This window comes from Neopsephotus bourkii, unplaced genomic scaffold (assembly GCF_033783945.1).
Source record: "Neopsephotus bourkii isolate Nb327-2 ecotype Australia unplaced genomic scaffold, CSIRO-AGI_Nbou_v1 NB_1767, whole genome shotgun sequence".
In the NCBI taxonomy this organism is placed as follows: Eukaryota; Metazoa; Chordata; class Aves; order Psittaciformes; family Psittacidae; genus Neopsephotus; species Neopsephotus bourkii.
This window is the reverse complement of record NW_026902241.1, coordinates 9344290-9358574: the sequence shown is the minus strand read 5'-3', so window position 1 is coordinate 9358574 and position 14285 is coordinate 9344290. Positions and strand designations below refer to the sequence as shown.

Below are 14285 nucleotides of genomic sequence, written 5' to 3'. Positions count from 1 at the left end.
TTTAATCTGACCAGCTGTTAAGGCCCCCTAGAAAATACACTGATTTATATGCCAGTAGGGGCATATACATCTGCATTTTGAAGTGCTTATATATATTTAAAGATAACTTTTTCTGTTATCCTAATAGAAGATGACAGAGGAAAAAGTTGAAGTGTGTCATACTTTAAAGAATTAAATCATAGCATACTAATGAATATAACCAGCATGCAAAGATTAATCAACAAAACCTTCTCTGTCATTCTTGCAGAACACGGGAATGCTTTCTTCAGTGCAGCAGCAATCTAAAACAAATTTAAATGCCTGTACTCTGAGAATGTGTTGAACATAAGATATCCTAACTCCAATGTATTTGCATGTTCTGGTCTTTTCAGAAGGGTCTAGAGAGTATTAAAAATCTTACATATATACTGTTTGGGGATTCATTTTCAATTATTCTAAGATTTTATAAGGGAAAACCAGACTTCTAGAGGAACCTGGATTAAAGCCAACTAAATATGACAAGTAAACAGATCACAGGTCATGCTATTCATGCTCTGCCACAGTAAAACAGTAGTTATCACACCTGAAACTTTAAATATTAATAGACACTTCCACAAATGTGAGAAGTGCGTATGAAGAACAAGCTAAAAAATTAGTTTTTTCTTTCTAGATTTTAGGAAGTTAGCTACTAACATCTGACTATATTTAACTGCATGCTGTATTACATCGTTGCTACACGAACAAATAACTACTGGCAGGTTTAAACAAGCAAGAGAGCAGGAAAAAGTACAGGGAGAGTATTTAAAACTTCAGAGAAAGTCCCAACAGAAACCTGAACAGACTTACCATGGATTCTGTTCTTCCAACAACAGAAAACCACATTTTGATCTCCGGGACTACAGATCCTTGAAAGAAAAAAAACAATTCTCCACTTCTCTTCCAGCCCTCAACAGCAACCACCGCTCTAGTCTGCTTGATTTTCCAAGATACCCATCAAGATAACTCAGAGCTGGATGCTATGACACAGGGTAGCGTTTATCAACACCAGCTATAACCAATACAATATTCAGGCTCTTACGTAATCAGTTATGCTGTTTCTGACTTCCATTTACTTTAGAGGCTTTATTAAACTTTGAAAACTGCTAGGGGGAAAAAAAAAAAGAAAAAAGAAAAACAAAAAGGGAGCCCTTTTGTACGAAAGACAAAACCTCCTCCAAATTAAACAGGAAGTAATGTGCTGGCCCACAGATGGCTAAGAAGTCACATGCAAAAGCCCCCAAAAAGCGATATATTTTTAAAGTAAACTGCATGCACACACTGCTTCCAAATCATCTGGATTTCATAAAAACTTAACCACAATGTGGTTGGGAGTCTGGCAGCTTTTAACATCAAAATATCTTTCAGGGTTACAGCAACCAAAGTCTGCACACAACCTCAAAAAGCAACTGTTCCCGCTGCCCAACCACTCCTACTAACTACATTTCCACACACCTATTATAAAAGCTACTGCTAATAAAGATACAGGAGTACTACTGTAAGAAAACATGCAACACCTACAAAAGGGTAGAACAAGTTACCTTTTTTGGATCACATCTGAAGCTATACAATTTGACTTTAAATAAAAATCTATGCAAAGTATTCAGTTTAAGAAATGCTATTAGGTATTTTCCCAAGTTTAAAAAAAAAAACAACCTCCTAACACACACAACAATGTTTACAGTGCTCTGGCAGCTAACAGTTGCTTCCTAACTAAACTTGTTTTCTCTGGTATGTACACATATAGTGTACATGCTTACTACATGTTTGCTCAAAAGGGGCTGTCCTGCCTCAGAAACGCCCTCACAGCAAAATGAAGTGAATGCACAGCATTTCTCCTCTCTGGCACTCCTGGCAGGCCTCTAAAACTTCTATTTCACAGCTATTCATATTTTATTTAATTAGAAGGAACACACCTAAACATTTTACCCGTCATTACGTGGAAAAAGGTACAAATACAAGATTCCCCAGGGACCTAACACTTTCATACACTCCTTGACTCATCTCCTTTGGTTGTGTTTTGTTCTCACATTAACGTCAATGTGGTTGCAATCACCTAGTATCACAAACTGAAACCACCTATCGTAAAAAAAAAAAAGCAGGTGCACAACATTTCAGCGCAACTTGCGTCACTTCTCTGCTTGTATAATCATTGCTTCAACTCCAATCATCTTTTGTGCAACTGCAGCAGGGAAGGTGTGACAATCACTTGGTAATTAAACACATTTGGTGTGTAAGGGGTATGTGAAGTATGGTATTGAATTTTCCCATTAAAAACTCTTAATTGGCACAGGCTTTACTGATCTACAAAACCCAGCAATCTAATCAAAATTCAAGTAATTACTAAATGATGAATCTGTTGGATGTTTTCTCAGAGATGAGCACAGATTACTAAGAAAGCAGATTTTTTCCAGTGGGTAGAAGGAAGAAAAGCAAGTTGGTAGGCATTATCTTTCAAAACGATCTCTGAGAATCTGCCCATTTCATTCAGCTCTAGAATATCACCAACCTGCATGTTAATCCAAAGCCAGTGACAAGTATCAGGATTCCATTAAGACTTCACAACAAAGTCAGGTCTGCACTGACATGCAAAGGCACCGTCACAACATGTTACTGAGAGCAACTATTTCGTCACATCACAGGGGAAAAACAACTGTTTTTCTAAGCAAACTGACTAGATTCACGGTTGTCTTTCACTGCTTGGAGCAGGGCCACATGTTGACCAGCCACTGCATTTTCTTTTATTACAGCACTTTTGAAGCACTCTGGAAACCAGCAGTTCGATCACTGTAACTGGGTCAGCAATCAAACTGGGATCCTCTCTGTAGCAGCAGTAACTGTGTATTTCTGAAACTGAGCGTAAGCTTTCACTTCTTCAACAAGGAGGTACTTTCATGTAAGCATGTGATAGCCAACATTTTACTATTTAAAAAGTCGGAAAAACCTGAATCTATTCTCACACTTGTGCCTCCCTCTCATTTCAGGTGTTTTATCCAATTAACATTTGGAAAAATTTAGCAGTCTGCTGAACTTCTTCCATTTTCCCCAGTCAAAGGAAAAAATAAGAATTTTCATTTTTACGTTGGTAAAAGACACCAAATTTTAGACATATTGAAAAAATTCTTACTAAAAGCCAACAAGATAAACCAAAACAAAAATCCACCCACTACTGCTAGCTTCTCAGTCACAGTTACTTAATTCTCTAATCTGTTCTGCTCCGGCCAGACTGAGAAAATTAATGACTGTTATTCTTTCTTACTCTGTTGTTTTTCTGATGCCTATTACAGTAACAACATGCTATTTATTACTTACAACAAACAACTTCGAACCCTTTGAAATAACCTCTTGAATATAATCGTATTTAGCTACTACAGCAACTTGTTTCAACACTTAATGCAAGATGAGCATTTCTATCCAAATTTCTTCAATTAAGCAAGTTTCCATCGATGTACACTGAAACTAAAATAAAAATTTGTCTCTTACTTATTTCAGATTGAAATTTAAGACATTTTAAAATATCAGAATGACACTACTGTGGGAGGCACACAGCAGCAAGATGAAACATAATCACTGCCTGAGCCAGTGTTTCTGCAACTGAGCTGAGATGAAGACTACTCATGTCTTGCTGATGTCACTGGTCATGTTAAAGAAACCATGAAATAGGTTACACAACTTCTAAGACCCTTTCAAATCAAGCTTATACACTGACCAGTGGCACTGTTACATACTGCTAATGGAGATTACGTGTCAGTTAAAACAGTGTACAGAAACCAGCCAGCTCCAGTGAAAACAAACTTTTCCCTCCTGTTGTAGCCTGCTTCTCTCTACATGAGAAATCCGATTTCAGAGCTTAAAGTGAAAAAGAAAAATAAAATTTCCACTGTGCATTTTGAAATATTAAACAGAAAGGCAGATGTCAGAAGTCTAATACACCTTTAATCTGGCGTATCTGAAGATCTAATATTTACTTGTCGAATTATTAACCCACTCTACCAAAATAAGAGTAGAATATCAAGTTACATTTTACAGACCTGAATAGTTTCCTCAGTAACTGCTGACTGTTAGCAACATACACCTGATACCTGGTATTCCTTTACAGATGCCAGATATAAATCTTAAAAGCTGATACCATGCAAGATACTGTTTCTAGTACAAACTGTGAAATGAGCAGTCGTAGGGAAAAAAACAGCACTTTTAATAAGCAATTAACTGTGTGAGAGAACTTAAAAGCAGTAAAACAATCGTGTTTTCAGCCCATGCACCAAGTGCCAAGGAGGACTACAGCATTCTGAAGTTTCATGTGCTACACAGTGGAGAGATACTGGACTTGTTCTGTCTGTAGTAAACCACATAACCACAACAAGGGCTTTTGGATATCACCGTTGCATAATTTATAACATGCTTAAAACTCAAAAGATTGTGTCTCCTATGTGACTCAGTTAATAAAGCAAAACCAGCTAGTGGAGTCCTCCATCTGGTGGCTGGAGTCGTTATGTGCATTCTGTACATTACTATCAAGTACTACTAAAAGTAGTATACACCCACAATTGTAGCAAGTCAGAGCAAGAGATACGCCCTCCTTCGCCAGGCTACTTAATAACACTAGCACTCTTAAAGAAGCAAAACTGAAGTAAAGACATGTATCTGTACACTGCAAAAGATAAGGTGTTGCCTTCATAGCAGAAAGTACACAGACTTTAATGTGTGTATTTGAATTGGTTTATTTACCTATCAAAAAAATACACACATTATTTATATTCACTGCTTTTCTTTCCTAGATAATTCTGGGTTTTTTCAGCAGAAATGTTAAACACTCCTGTTTATTAACTCCGTTTAATAACACTGACAATTTTTGGCTTGGAAAATGAATAAAGCTGCAGCAGAGGTTTAAACTTAGATGTCTTTACTACATCTATATTATGTTTTCTTGTATGTTCACATCTGTGTATTTTACAGAAACATTCCCCAGCCAGAATAGAACTATGATCAACGTGATGTGCACAACAGACTTCAGGGAAATAGATTTTTCCATTAACATTTTCCATAGTCGGCTTATTTTTAAAAAGCAAGCTTTTTCCAATAACATTTAAATAAACTAACTTCCATACCTTGGCAGCAACAATGCTGAGGCCCATTCCATTCTGTTTTTTTAGTGTTACAGTGATAATTTCAGGTTCTTTCCTCAAAGGCTGAGCCTATCAAACAGGGAAAGGGAAATAAGAAAAAAAGAGTTCATATTCACTGCTAAGCTAGGAAAATTACCGTGCAAAGTATTTCATCTACAATTAAAACTAAGTTGTTAGTACAGCAGCAGATCTCACATCCTAAATAATATGTCTGGTACTCCATTTTCAAGGTTGTATCTCTAACCTTTGGTTAATATGGATTCATATTATCAAGTACTACACCTGTGTTATGAACACTGATAAGCTTTTTAAGTCTATCCATTGTTCTTCCGTCTCTAATTCAGCAGAGATTATTAATGATTCATAATTTGAATCTGAACAGGTCTGTAAGACTGCAGGAATTCTGAATGAAAACTTAAGCTCAGACTCAGTAGGCTCCAATTAGAAAGGTGAGGGTGATGGACAGAGCTCAGGGTTTAGTGCTGCATCCAGGATATAATAATTCTGCAAATATATCAAGAACCTAATTAATTTCAAACAAAGTGTCAAAATCCTGGAAGTTCAAAAAAATTTCACTTCTGAAAACTGTTAAATGCAAACCGAGCCCCTGAACATGCTCAGCATTTTTTTTTACCTTTCAACACTGTCAGTTCCCTCTACTCAAAAAGTTGCCATCCCAGTCTTCATTACCTGAAGCATGTAAGTTAAAGCACCCAAGCTTGTATTCATAGTCAAACCTAACTGCAAGTTCCACAAGACCCATAACAAAATAAAAACAGAAGCAAAGGAAGTTAATTTAAAAGAAATTTAAATTCATGTATTAGAAAAGAAAGCGGTTTTTCAGCCAGGAGTAGTCTATCACTCCTGTGCCAAGGACAGCAAAAGAACAAAATCTGTTCCTACTTTATTGAGGAGTCTTTACATTAATTTAAAAGATAAACATTATTAAACTAAGTCAACAAAAAACCATACACACTGGAAAAGGTAAGCTGCTGTGAAGATAACTTTGCTATTAGTTTGTCTATATTGAATTTCTCTCTTGGTCTAAGAATAAAAGAAATTCTTCAATGAAAATCTGAGGAGGACTGCTTAGTCTGGGCAATTCCACAGACTACCAACAGAAACACAACTGAGAGAACAGTTTTGGCTTGGGGTGTAGGAAAAGAAAAAACAACCCAAAACAGAAAAACCCTGAACACACAACAAACCCAACCAAAAAAACCCCGACCTCATAGCTATAAAATGGAACATTTATATAGTATTTAGATTATGTAGGCATGTTGCACCAAGAGGCGATTTAGAGCACTGCTCAGGCACCAAGACTAACGACTTTCAGAACTCTGAAGCCTACCACATTCAGTTAAGATGCATACAAAAGATAGAAGAATTATTAGATGAGGTTATTTGAACAGTCTTACATGGTATTCATTTCTACGGATGAATCAAACAGTAGCATCCACTCATCCTGCATTTCTTTATCAAGCCTTTACAAGGAAGACTGGTTAAAACTTTTCTTTTTTTTGGTATGAATAGAAAGTACCTAGTATAACTTCAGATGATTGAAGTTTCCTCTAGCTCTAAAAAACTTATTTCTTCAGACCAATATAGTGATGCATTATGTCTCAAGAATGCCCCTGCAATACCTTCCTCAGTCAAATGCCCATTTATCAAGATAGCAAGCTTGTGGATCCTGACTTAGCGGTTTAGGGCTGGGCTCTGCTACACCAGTCACACAGATTTAGGAGATGCTATCTTCTGCAAAGTAAACATGGTCTTCATGCTCCTGCAGCAAGACTGCATGAAGTCATCTCAAAATGCCAGGTTCTGAACAGAGTAAATGAAGATTTCAAGTCCCTCTGAACAGTGAGGGGCAAGTATTTCCCACAGAAAGCCTTAGGAAGATATTTCTAGTTTCAGGTTGACCTTCCTTATTTCACTGAAATATTAATTATAAACATGAAGCTATTTCTGTTTACCAATTTTATACAGCAAGTCACCATCTTCCAAAACTGAGCTGTTCTGTAACTTTGAGATTCTTGGCTATTGGATATTTAAAAAAAAAGCAAACAAAAACACAAAACCAACCCCAAATAATAAAAATTAAAAAACCAAACACCCCCCCACCACCAGAAAAAAAGCACCATCTCACACTGAAGTGAAACCCTTCTTTAACAAGTATAATGAAAAAGAAAAACCAAAACTGTTTCCTGAAAATCTAGCAGAAAAAAAGTATCAGATCACAACTTAATACTAAACATTCAGTTGGTAACTGCCAGTTTATAAATAAAAGCAGTAGCTGCATTCACATTACAAGTTATTTACAAACCCATGTCCATATACATTTTTGCCTGTGTTTAAATGCAATTACTCCACTGTTTAGCCCCAGGGTGGGGGAACACAACAGTCAAAGTTCGCTTATGCGAGAACCGTTATCATCTAGGCAACAGCCTAGAAAAACACTCAAAAAACCCCAGCTCCTTAAATTTACCAAATCACTGATGTTTACTAAGTTTAATGATGAATCCTGTTCTTGCTAATCAGAATTAAAACATCACATGAAACACAGTGGCAAACTGTTCACTGAATCAGTACTTACTAGCTCAGCATTCTCATGTGATAGGTGACTTTCATAGTCTGCACCTTCAAAGTATATTGTCCATGTGCCTGGTGATCGTGGGTGAGGCATGAGTCTACAAAAACCTGTAAGAGACAGTAACATCACTAGAGTCATGGTATTCTCTCAACAAAGTCAAATCAAATGGACTGCCACAAGGAAACTCCAAATAGCAGTATTTATCTTTTTATATTCATTAGTATGCTGAATCTGGCATCTTAAATGCCATCATGTGCTTCACTGCAATTTTATATTATCTACAAAGCCCTACCGTTCTATAGCTATTGCTCCTGAGAAACATGTATTTAGAAACACTATAAGCTCACAGAAAACTCTTAGGCTGCAAAATACTGCTTGTGCGAACCAGACTCAGAAAAGTCATTAAACGCCAAGTCATCTTGTTAATACAGATCGCCAGAACTATGAGATAGCACCAAGTAAGTCTTCTGCTTTGCTAAGTAACTTTGCTTCTAGCTGTCTTAGCACAGATTTGGCAGAGATGCAGCTTCACCTGGACTCACTACTTTTTTAATGCAACTATGCAATTAAAAGTGGGAGTTGGTTTAAGATTTTTCCCTGTTAATCGAGCAACTACTAGAATTTTGAGAAAATGAGCCACAGCAGCTGAGAGGTATCCAACCAACACTGACTCCTAAATCAGGGTCAGTGAATAGCCACATCACGTTAAAATTTCAAAGCACTCCATCAAAATAATCAAGATCCTCCTCCTCACGAAGACATCTTTCAGCAATTCAGTTTAAACTGATTTACTGCAAACCGGGCCCTCAGCATAATTTAAGAGATACGTAAAAAGTAAAGTGTTGAAAGTATGCATTAAAAAGGCCTTACTTGTAATAACTGTACAGATATTTGTATGGCAAATGAACTATACTTAGGTAAAGAATTAATTATACTAGTCTCCTTTAGTCTAAAGACTGCATCCTCTGCAACTCACTGAACATACATTCTTATTCTGATGAACATAAAAAGAACTATTTTAAGATTGGGGGTTTTAACATTATATTGAAGCAGCTGATGAGTAAAAAAAGTGGCCTATTTAACTCACATTCATTTTAAAAGTGCATTAACTGTGAAAGTATTTCAGTATTACAAAATTTACATTTATGTGATTTTTTGCTGCTCTAGCACCAAAATCCAAAAAGGCTCTGGAGGAAAGGCAAAACAAAGTTTCAGTAGGCACTAGTTAACTCAGCACTGCTTATTTAGAACCTTGAAATTCAATTAAAGGGACTGGGAAAAAGGGTAAGAAATTTAAAATCCTGCATACTTTCTATGGGTTGCAAAAATAAGCAATTGAAGAACACAGTATAAAAAGACTGAAACATACGTACATAAAGTGGTTTACATTTAACTAGAATGTAATTTGCAATCTGTGTTCACTACACTAAAAAAAGGAGATAATTATAAAACAACACAAGAACTAACCTCTTTGACAGAGCGGATCTAAAAATTCTTGTAAACCACTTGGAACATTTCTGACAACATCACAGGAATAGCCATCTTCTGGTAAAAGAAAAGGTAGCTGTAAGTCAGGATCCTCTTCCAGTTGGACTTCCCGGCCATCACTGCGAGCAAGTTCATCAGCTGTATTTTCTGCAACAGTTACTACATTCTCTATCAATTCCTGGACAGAAGGCAGAAAGACATCGTTACTATTAAGGGATGATGATTTTGAAACCCTAACATCAAGAAAATAGTAAGACTGCAAGAAAAAGGAATTCTGATAATAAATTATCAGATATAAAACTTCTTTAGCTCCACTACGTATAGTCAATACGCCATATTGCTTTATTAGATTAAATCACAAATTATGTAGTTAGAGAATATAACAGAAGCATTTACTTGAGTATTTTCAAAATCTGTGGTGCATTTTTTACTGAATGAGAACTATATTTAAAAATATCTAACAGAGAACATGCATGTGCAGAGGTGGAATCACAGCAGCTTTAAAGTTCTGACATTCTGTTTAATGCATATAGACTTCTGTTAAGTCTAAATAAAAGGAAAAGAAACAGACAACTTGTGTAAACCAGGACTTTCAGCTCCACCGTGACACATATATCCACAGAAGGCGAATGGCTCAGGTACGTTAAAACAGCACAGTACGTGACAGAAGAGACTTACTGTTGGGATGAGTGGTTCATCTGGAGCACAGTGATAATTCTGCAACAAAGCTTGTAGTTGCAGAGAATTCAGCTTAAAGCAAGTACTGTTAATATTTGGAACATCTGCATGTGAATATTTGTCCATAGTAAGCAACGTGGTTGCCTGGGGAGAAGGAAAAACAGTCGTAAGAGAAAAATCCAAACCAGAATGAAATCCTAAGCCTTGTTCCTGAATGTTCTTTAGGTAAGAGGTACGACAAATCAAGAAGCCAGATTTGTTAACAAAAGCTACATAAATATCCCCAAAACAACCACTAAATATACCTCCTGTACATAAAAGACAAATTAATAGGAAACTTATCCTAAATGAGGCATATCAATTTTTCATCTATTCTTCTCGTAGCTGTCAGAATTATCCCTCAGTCATATAAACAAACTGAACGGCATGTTGGCTAAAATCACTATTAATTTCACTTGTAACTTAAATATTTATGATGCTGAGAGCATATTTTATGTCTTTGCATGCTATCTTAATGTTACAAATGTTACACATAAAACTACACTTGTCCTCATGCTATTCTCTAGAGACACAGAATATACAAATGTTCTCTCTGAATATACAATCATGTGAAAAGTGTTCAATCTGCAATACACATACTCACCTGCACTATTCTGCTCAGGTGGCAATCAGCAGCCAATTCTAAACCCTGTTTTTCTGCCCAGGCTTCAATATGGCCCAGCTGTTGACGAACAATAGCTCCCCAGTAATGTGAACATAACCCTGAATCTGGTGCAGTAACTAATCTGTTAAAAAGCCACATGTTGATGAAGTGAAACAACTGGGAGAAGAGCTGTATGGTCAGAGCAGCATTCACTCTACATCGTCGCAACAGAGACATAGCTCCAGTCAATGTATGCAGCACATCATCTACAGAGATAGAATGAAAAGTAAACCACATTCACAGACTGCAATGTACAACTGGTAAAGGCCGTAAAAAACATAATACAAAGATACTCACAACAGGTTGGTGAATGCTAGGTGGAACCTATATGTATTTAAGTTATGCAGACTTTCAGAAATAAATTTATTGCTCCATGGTTTTCAAGATTGAGCTTCATTGAACTGACAGCTGAAATGTATTTTTAACTGCTGATATCAAAGAAAACTCTTCTGGAGAACTACTTAGTATGCAAGTAATTCATTGGTTGTATCTGACACTTATGTCCTCACTTGAATAAACTCATTTTTCTGCTATTTTTAATAACAAGTGAAAAACTTTATATTCTACTGTTTCAAATGCATACCACAATTATTCCATAGCTCCAGCTTGTGCTAGGGAGTCCAAAACTGGATGCAGTGCTCCAACTGCAGTCGCATAAATGCCGAATCCAGTTGAGTATCAAACAATACTCAAAAATTTCAGCAGAAACATTTTGCATTGCATGATGCACTTGAACTGCAGAACATACCCTCTGTTTACACATCAGGGGTTTTTAAAACATGATTTCCTTTGCACATTAGTTCACTGCAATATTATATTTGAAGCAATAGTGACTTCTTATTAACTTCACCAAGAGCAAACGTCTTTATATGCTTCCTGGTGGAACTGGAATATTTAAGTCAGTATTTCTACCTGAAATCTCTCTTCAAGAGAACACCAAAGTAATTTCTTTAGAATTGAAACATAGGATTCTACTTGAAAAGCATCATCTGTATGTTGCAAAACAGAAATATATAAAGCAGTTCATAAATGTCTGAAATAACAATCATCTGCCCTTACTCCAATATCAGTTTGCTGCTTTTTCAGGGTCTGTGTCCCAGAAAGTACTCTCTTTCACAGTACAGGGCATTAAAAAAAACTTAAGAGTACATCTTTATATTCTTCTTTCGGTGTTCAGCACAGGGAAAACCAAGTGCAGAAAGCTTAATATTCAAAAGACCAGGAAGTACATATGAATTTTGTATAAATACTCTTCACAGTTGAACAGAACGACTGTACTTAATAGCTCTTCAGATCATCTTTACTTCAATTATTCAGAATGTCACTATTTTATTAACTTTTTCTAATGTTTTATCCCCAGTTAATCCCTCCAAACTTGAGTATTTTTTACATTTTCCATTTTCTTCTTCAGTCATCAAGCTACAAAAAAGGCTTTCACACTTTCCCCATGAAAAGAACAACATGGGGTCCTGCCCCAGGGGCCTGTGCGTGAATGCGTACAGCATGGAAAACAGCAAAGGGCATTAGAAGGCTGAGAACTATTGCCGAGTTGGGATTACAGATACAGTGGGATAGCACACATGACCAGAGTGCTGTCATGGACAGAACAGCCCAGGAAGGCTGACACTGCTGTGAAGTAGCACCATATCTAAAGTATCGTGGCAAGGATCCTTGGCAGGAATCTACAAGGCCAGTCAGCTTAACCTTAGTACTTGGGAGATACTTTGTCAGATTCTCCCATAGCATCCTTACAGTGAAACCGCTGAAACCAACACAAAAATTGCAACATGGGGAATTCCATTTATATATAGCTAAAGTATTTTCTCCGTGAGTCTAACGTTGGAGCAGGTTACTAAGAGATCCTGTGGCAGCTTCATCCATCAGCGGAGATTCAAAAGTAAACTGGGTAATACTCTGAACAACCTGATCCAGTTGCACCTGCCTCGAGCAAGATACTGCACCACATGACATGCAGATGTTACCCTTCACACTATGTTATTCCATGATTTTTAAACTCAACAACATCATCTGAATGCTACTTGTGTCCTTTCTTATCCATACAAAACTTATCTGAACAGTTCTCAGGGGTTAGGGAAACTTTAAAATGTTGCATCACTGTTAAGAAAAAAAATCAATTTCATTTTTTTTCATTTAGAAGATAAACAAGGAAAGATCAAGCAGTCTGACCTATTTTAGGCCTCTGAGGATTATTCTCCTCTGGGTCATCGAGGAATGCTGGCATGTAGTTATTAAGCTCTGACTGCAGACAATGAACCAGGTACCTGGAAGGAAGAGTTAACAAAAAAAACCAACAAAAAAGACATTTTAAAATCCTTTATGTGCTTGTTATGAATGGTTCTGAAGAAAAGAGATCATTAAGTTACAAGAAGCCTGAAATTGCAGTGTTTGGTATGTGACTACAGGGAACCAAATACCACTTTTTAACAAGCCAGGGAGACCAGTTCTCCCATACCTTTCCTAAAAATGCTGGAAAAAAGTAGTCAGGGAACAAAGTAAATGCAACATCGCTACTGCACTTGTAAGCAAAAGTCATATGCTACATAAAGAGATGCTATCAGGCCATACTCTGGTTCTGCAAGATTAGGAATTTTTTTAAAAAACAGAAATACACTTTTCTCAGTTTTAAAATCTACCAAGAGTAATACTTACAAAATTGAAAAAAAATCCTATTCTTAACCAATGCACAGAACCTGAAATAGTCCTATTGGTTTCTGTAAGCAATTCCGTTTCTTGTATTTCTCTACCTTAAGAGTGAAACGGAAGGCCTGGTTTAGTATTCTAATAAACTTTTTAACAGCATTTTTGATAATTCATTTGTACATTTACTGTTGAGAACTGAAACTAAAAGGAAATCAAACTGTAATAACATTAACCTGAAATTTTTCATGGCTTTCTACAACTCCCCTTTCTGTTTTACTGATAACATCTTTAATGAAATATCTTCCACTAGAAAACAAAAGCTATGACATTTTCAACCAATTCTTGTATGCCAGTTATTGCCATTAAATAACATTTTCACAGCAGAATCCTTTCATGCTTCTGTTTTATTTCCTTCTAAATATGTATTCCATAGATCTCAAAAAGTTTAATACATCCATTTAGACTCTCTCATGTTTAGTGTACTTAGGGGAGAATTCAAGCAGCTAACAATCAGAAATACGCTTCCGCATCCAGACTGCTCATAGTGAACAGTGAAAAACAGTACATTTCTTCTACCCTCAGCAATGTTCTGTCTTCTGTGATTATCTAATAATCTAATAAAAAGTAGCAACGAGTTTTTTCAACACATAAATCTAAAACACTGACCTATGGCAAAAAGGCACAGTTTCATTAACACTAATTTAGAGGTGCTATACAAGTGGAAAGACCTGTCAAAATAGCTACTTGCTATACCCTATCTGCCCATAATTCACCAAGAGAAGGGGGGGAAGTCTGTAGGAGTACATACAAACTGGTTTGGTGCATCTTTGAAACCTTTTGGAATTTCAGAAAGCAATGATAAGGTTTCACATACTGCATATTGGTCTTTAGAGCAATACAAACCCCCTTAAAAAACAAAACGATTAAACCATGGTTTAGGTCTCCCAAGCCTGTAATGGTATAAGAAAATTACATTCTATGCTATTAGAGACATATGAAAAGACTATTTAAAAAAAAGACA

The 14285-nt window shown here is 36.4% G+C and overlaps 1 protein-coding gene across 24 annotated transcripts in view; it reads right to left on the bottom strand.

The window, feature by feature from the left end:
• The window catches only part of AFDN (afadin, adherens junction formation factor), a 112887-nt gene that overhangs the window by 33359 nt on the left and 65243 nt on the right, over window positions 1-14285 (bottom strand). For all 24 annotated transcript variants that reach the window (XR_009729287.1, XM_061378599.1, XM_061378609.1 and 21 more), the window contains 6 exons: window positions 12791-12885; window positions 10544-10809; window positions 9901-10044; window positions 9202-9400; window positions 7738-7841; window positions 5124-5210 (listed from right to left, as the gene is read on the bottom strand). Coding sequence is in view for 23 of the 24 variants with exons in the window: in XM_061378599.1 (XP_061234583.1) it covers window positions 5124-5210; window positions 7738-7841; window positions 9202-9400; window positions 9901-10044; window positions 10544-10809; window positions 12791-12885 (895 nt within the window). In the remaining variant the exon portion in view is untranslated. The remainder of the gene's footprint in view (window positions 1-5123; window positions 5211-7737; window positions 7842-9201; window positions 9401-9900; window positions 10045-10543; window positions 10810-12790; window positions 12886-14285) is intronic.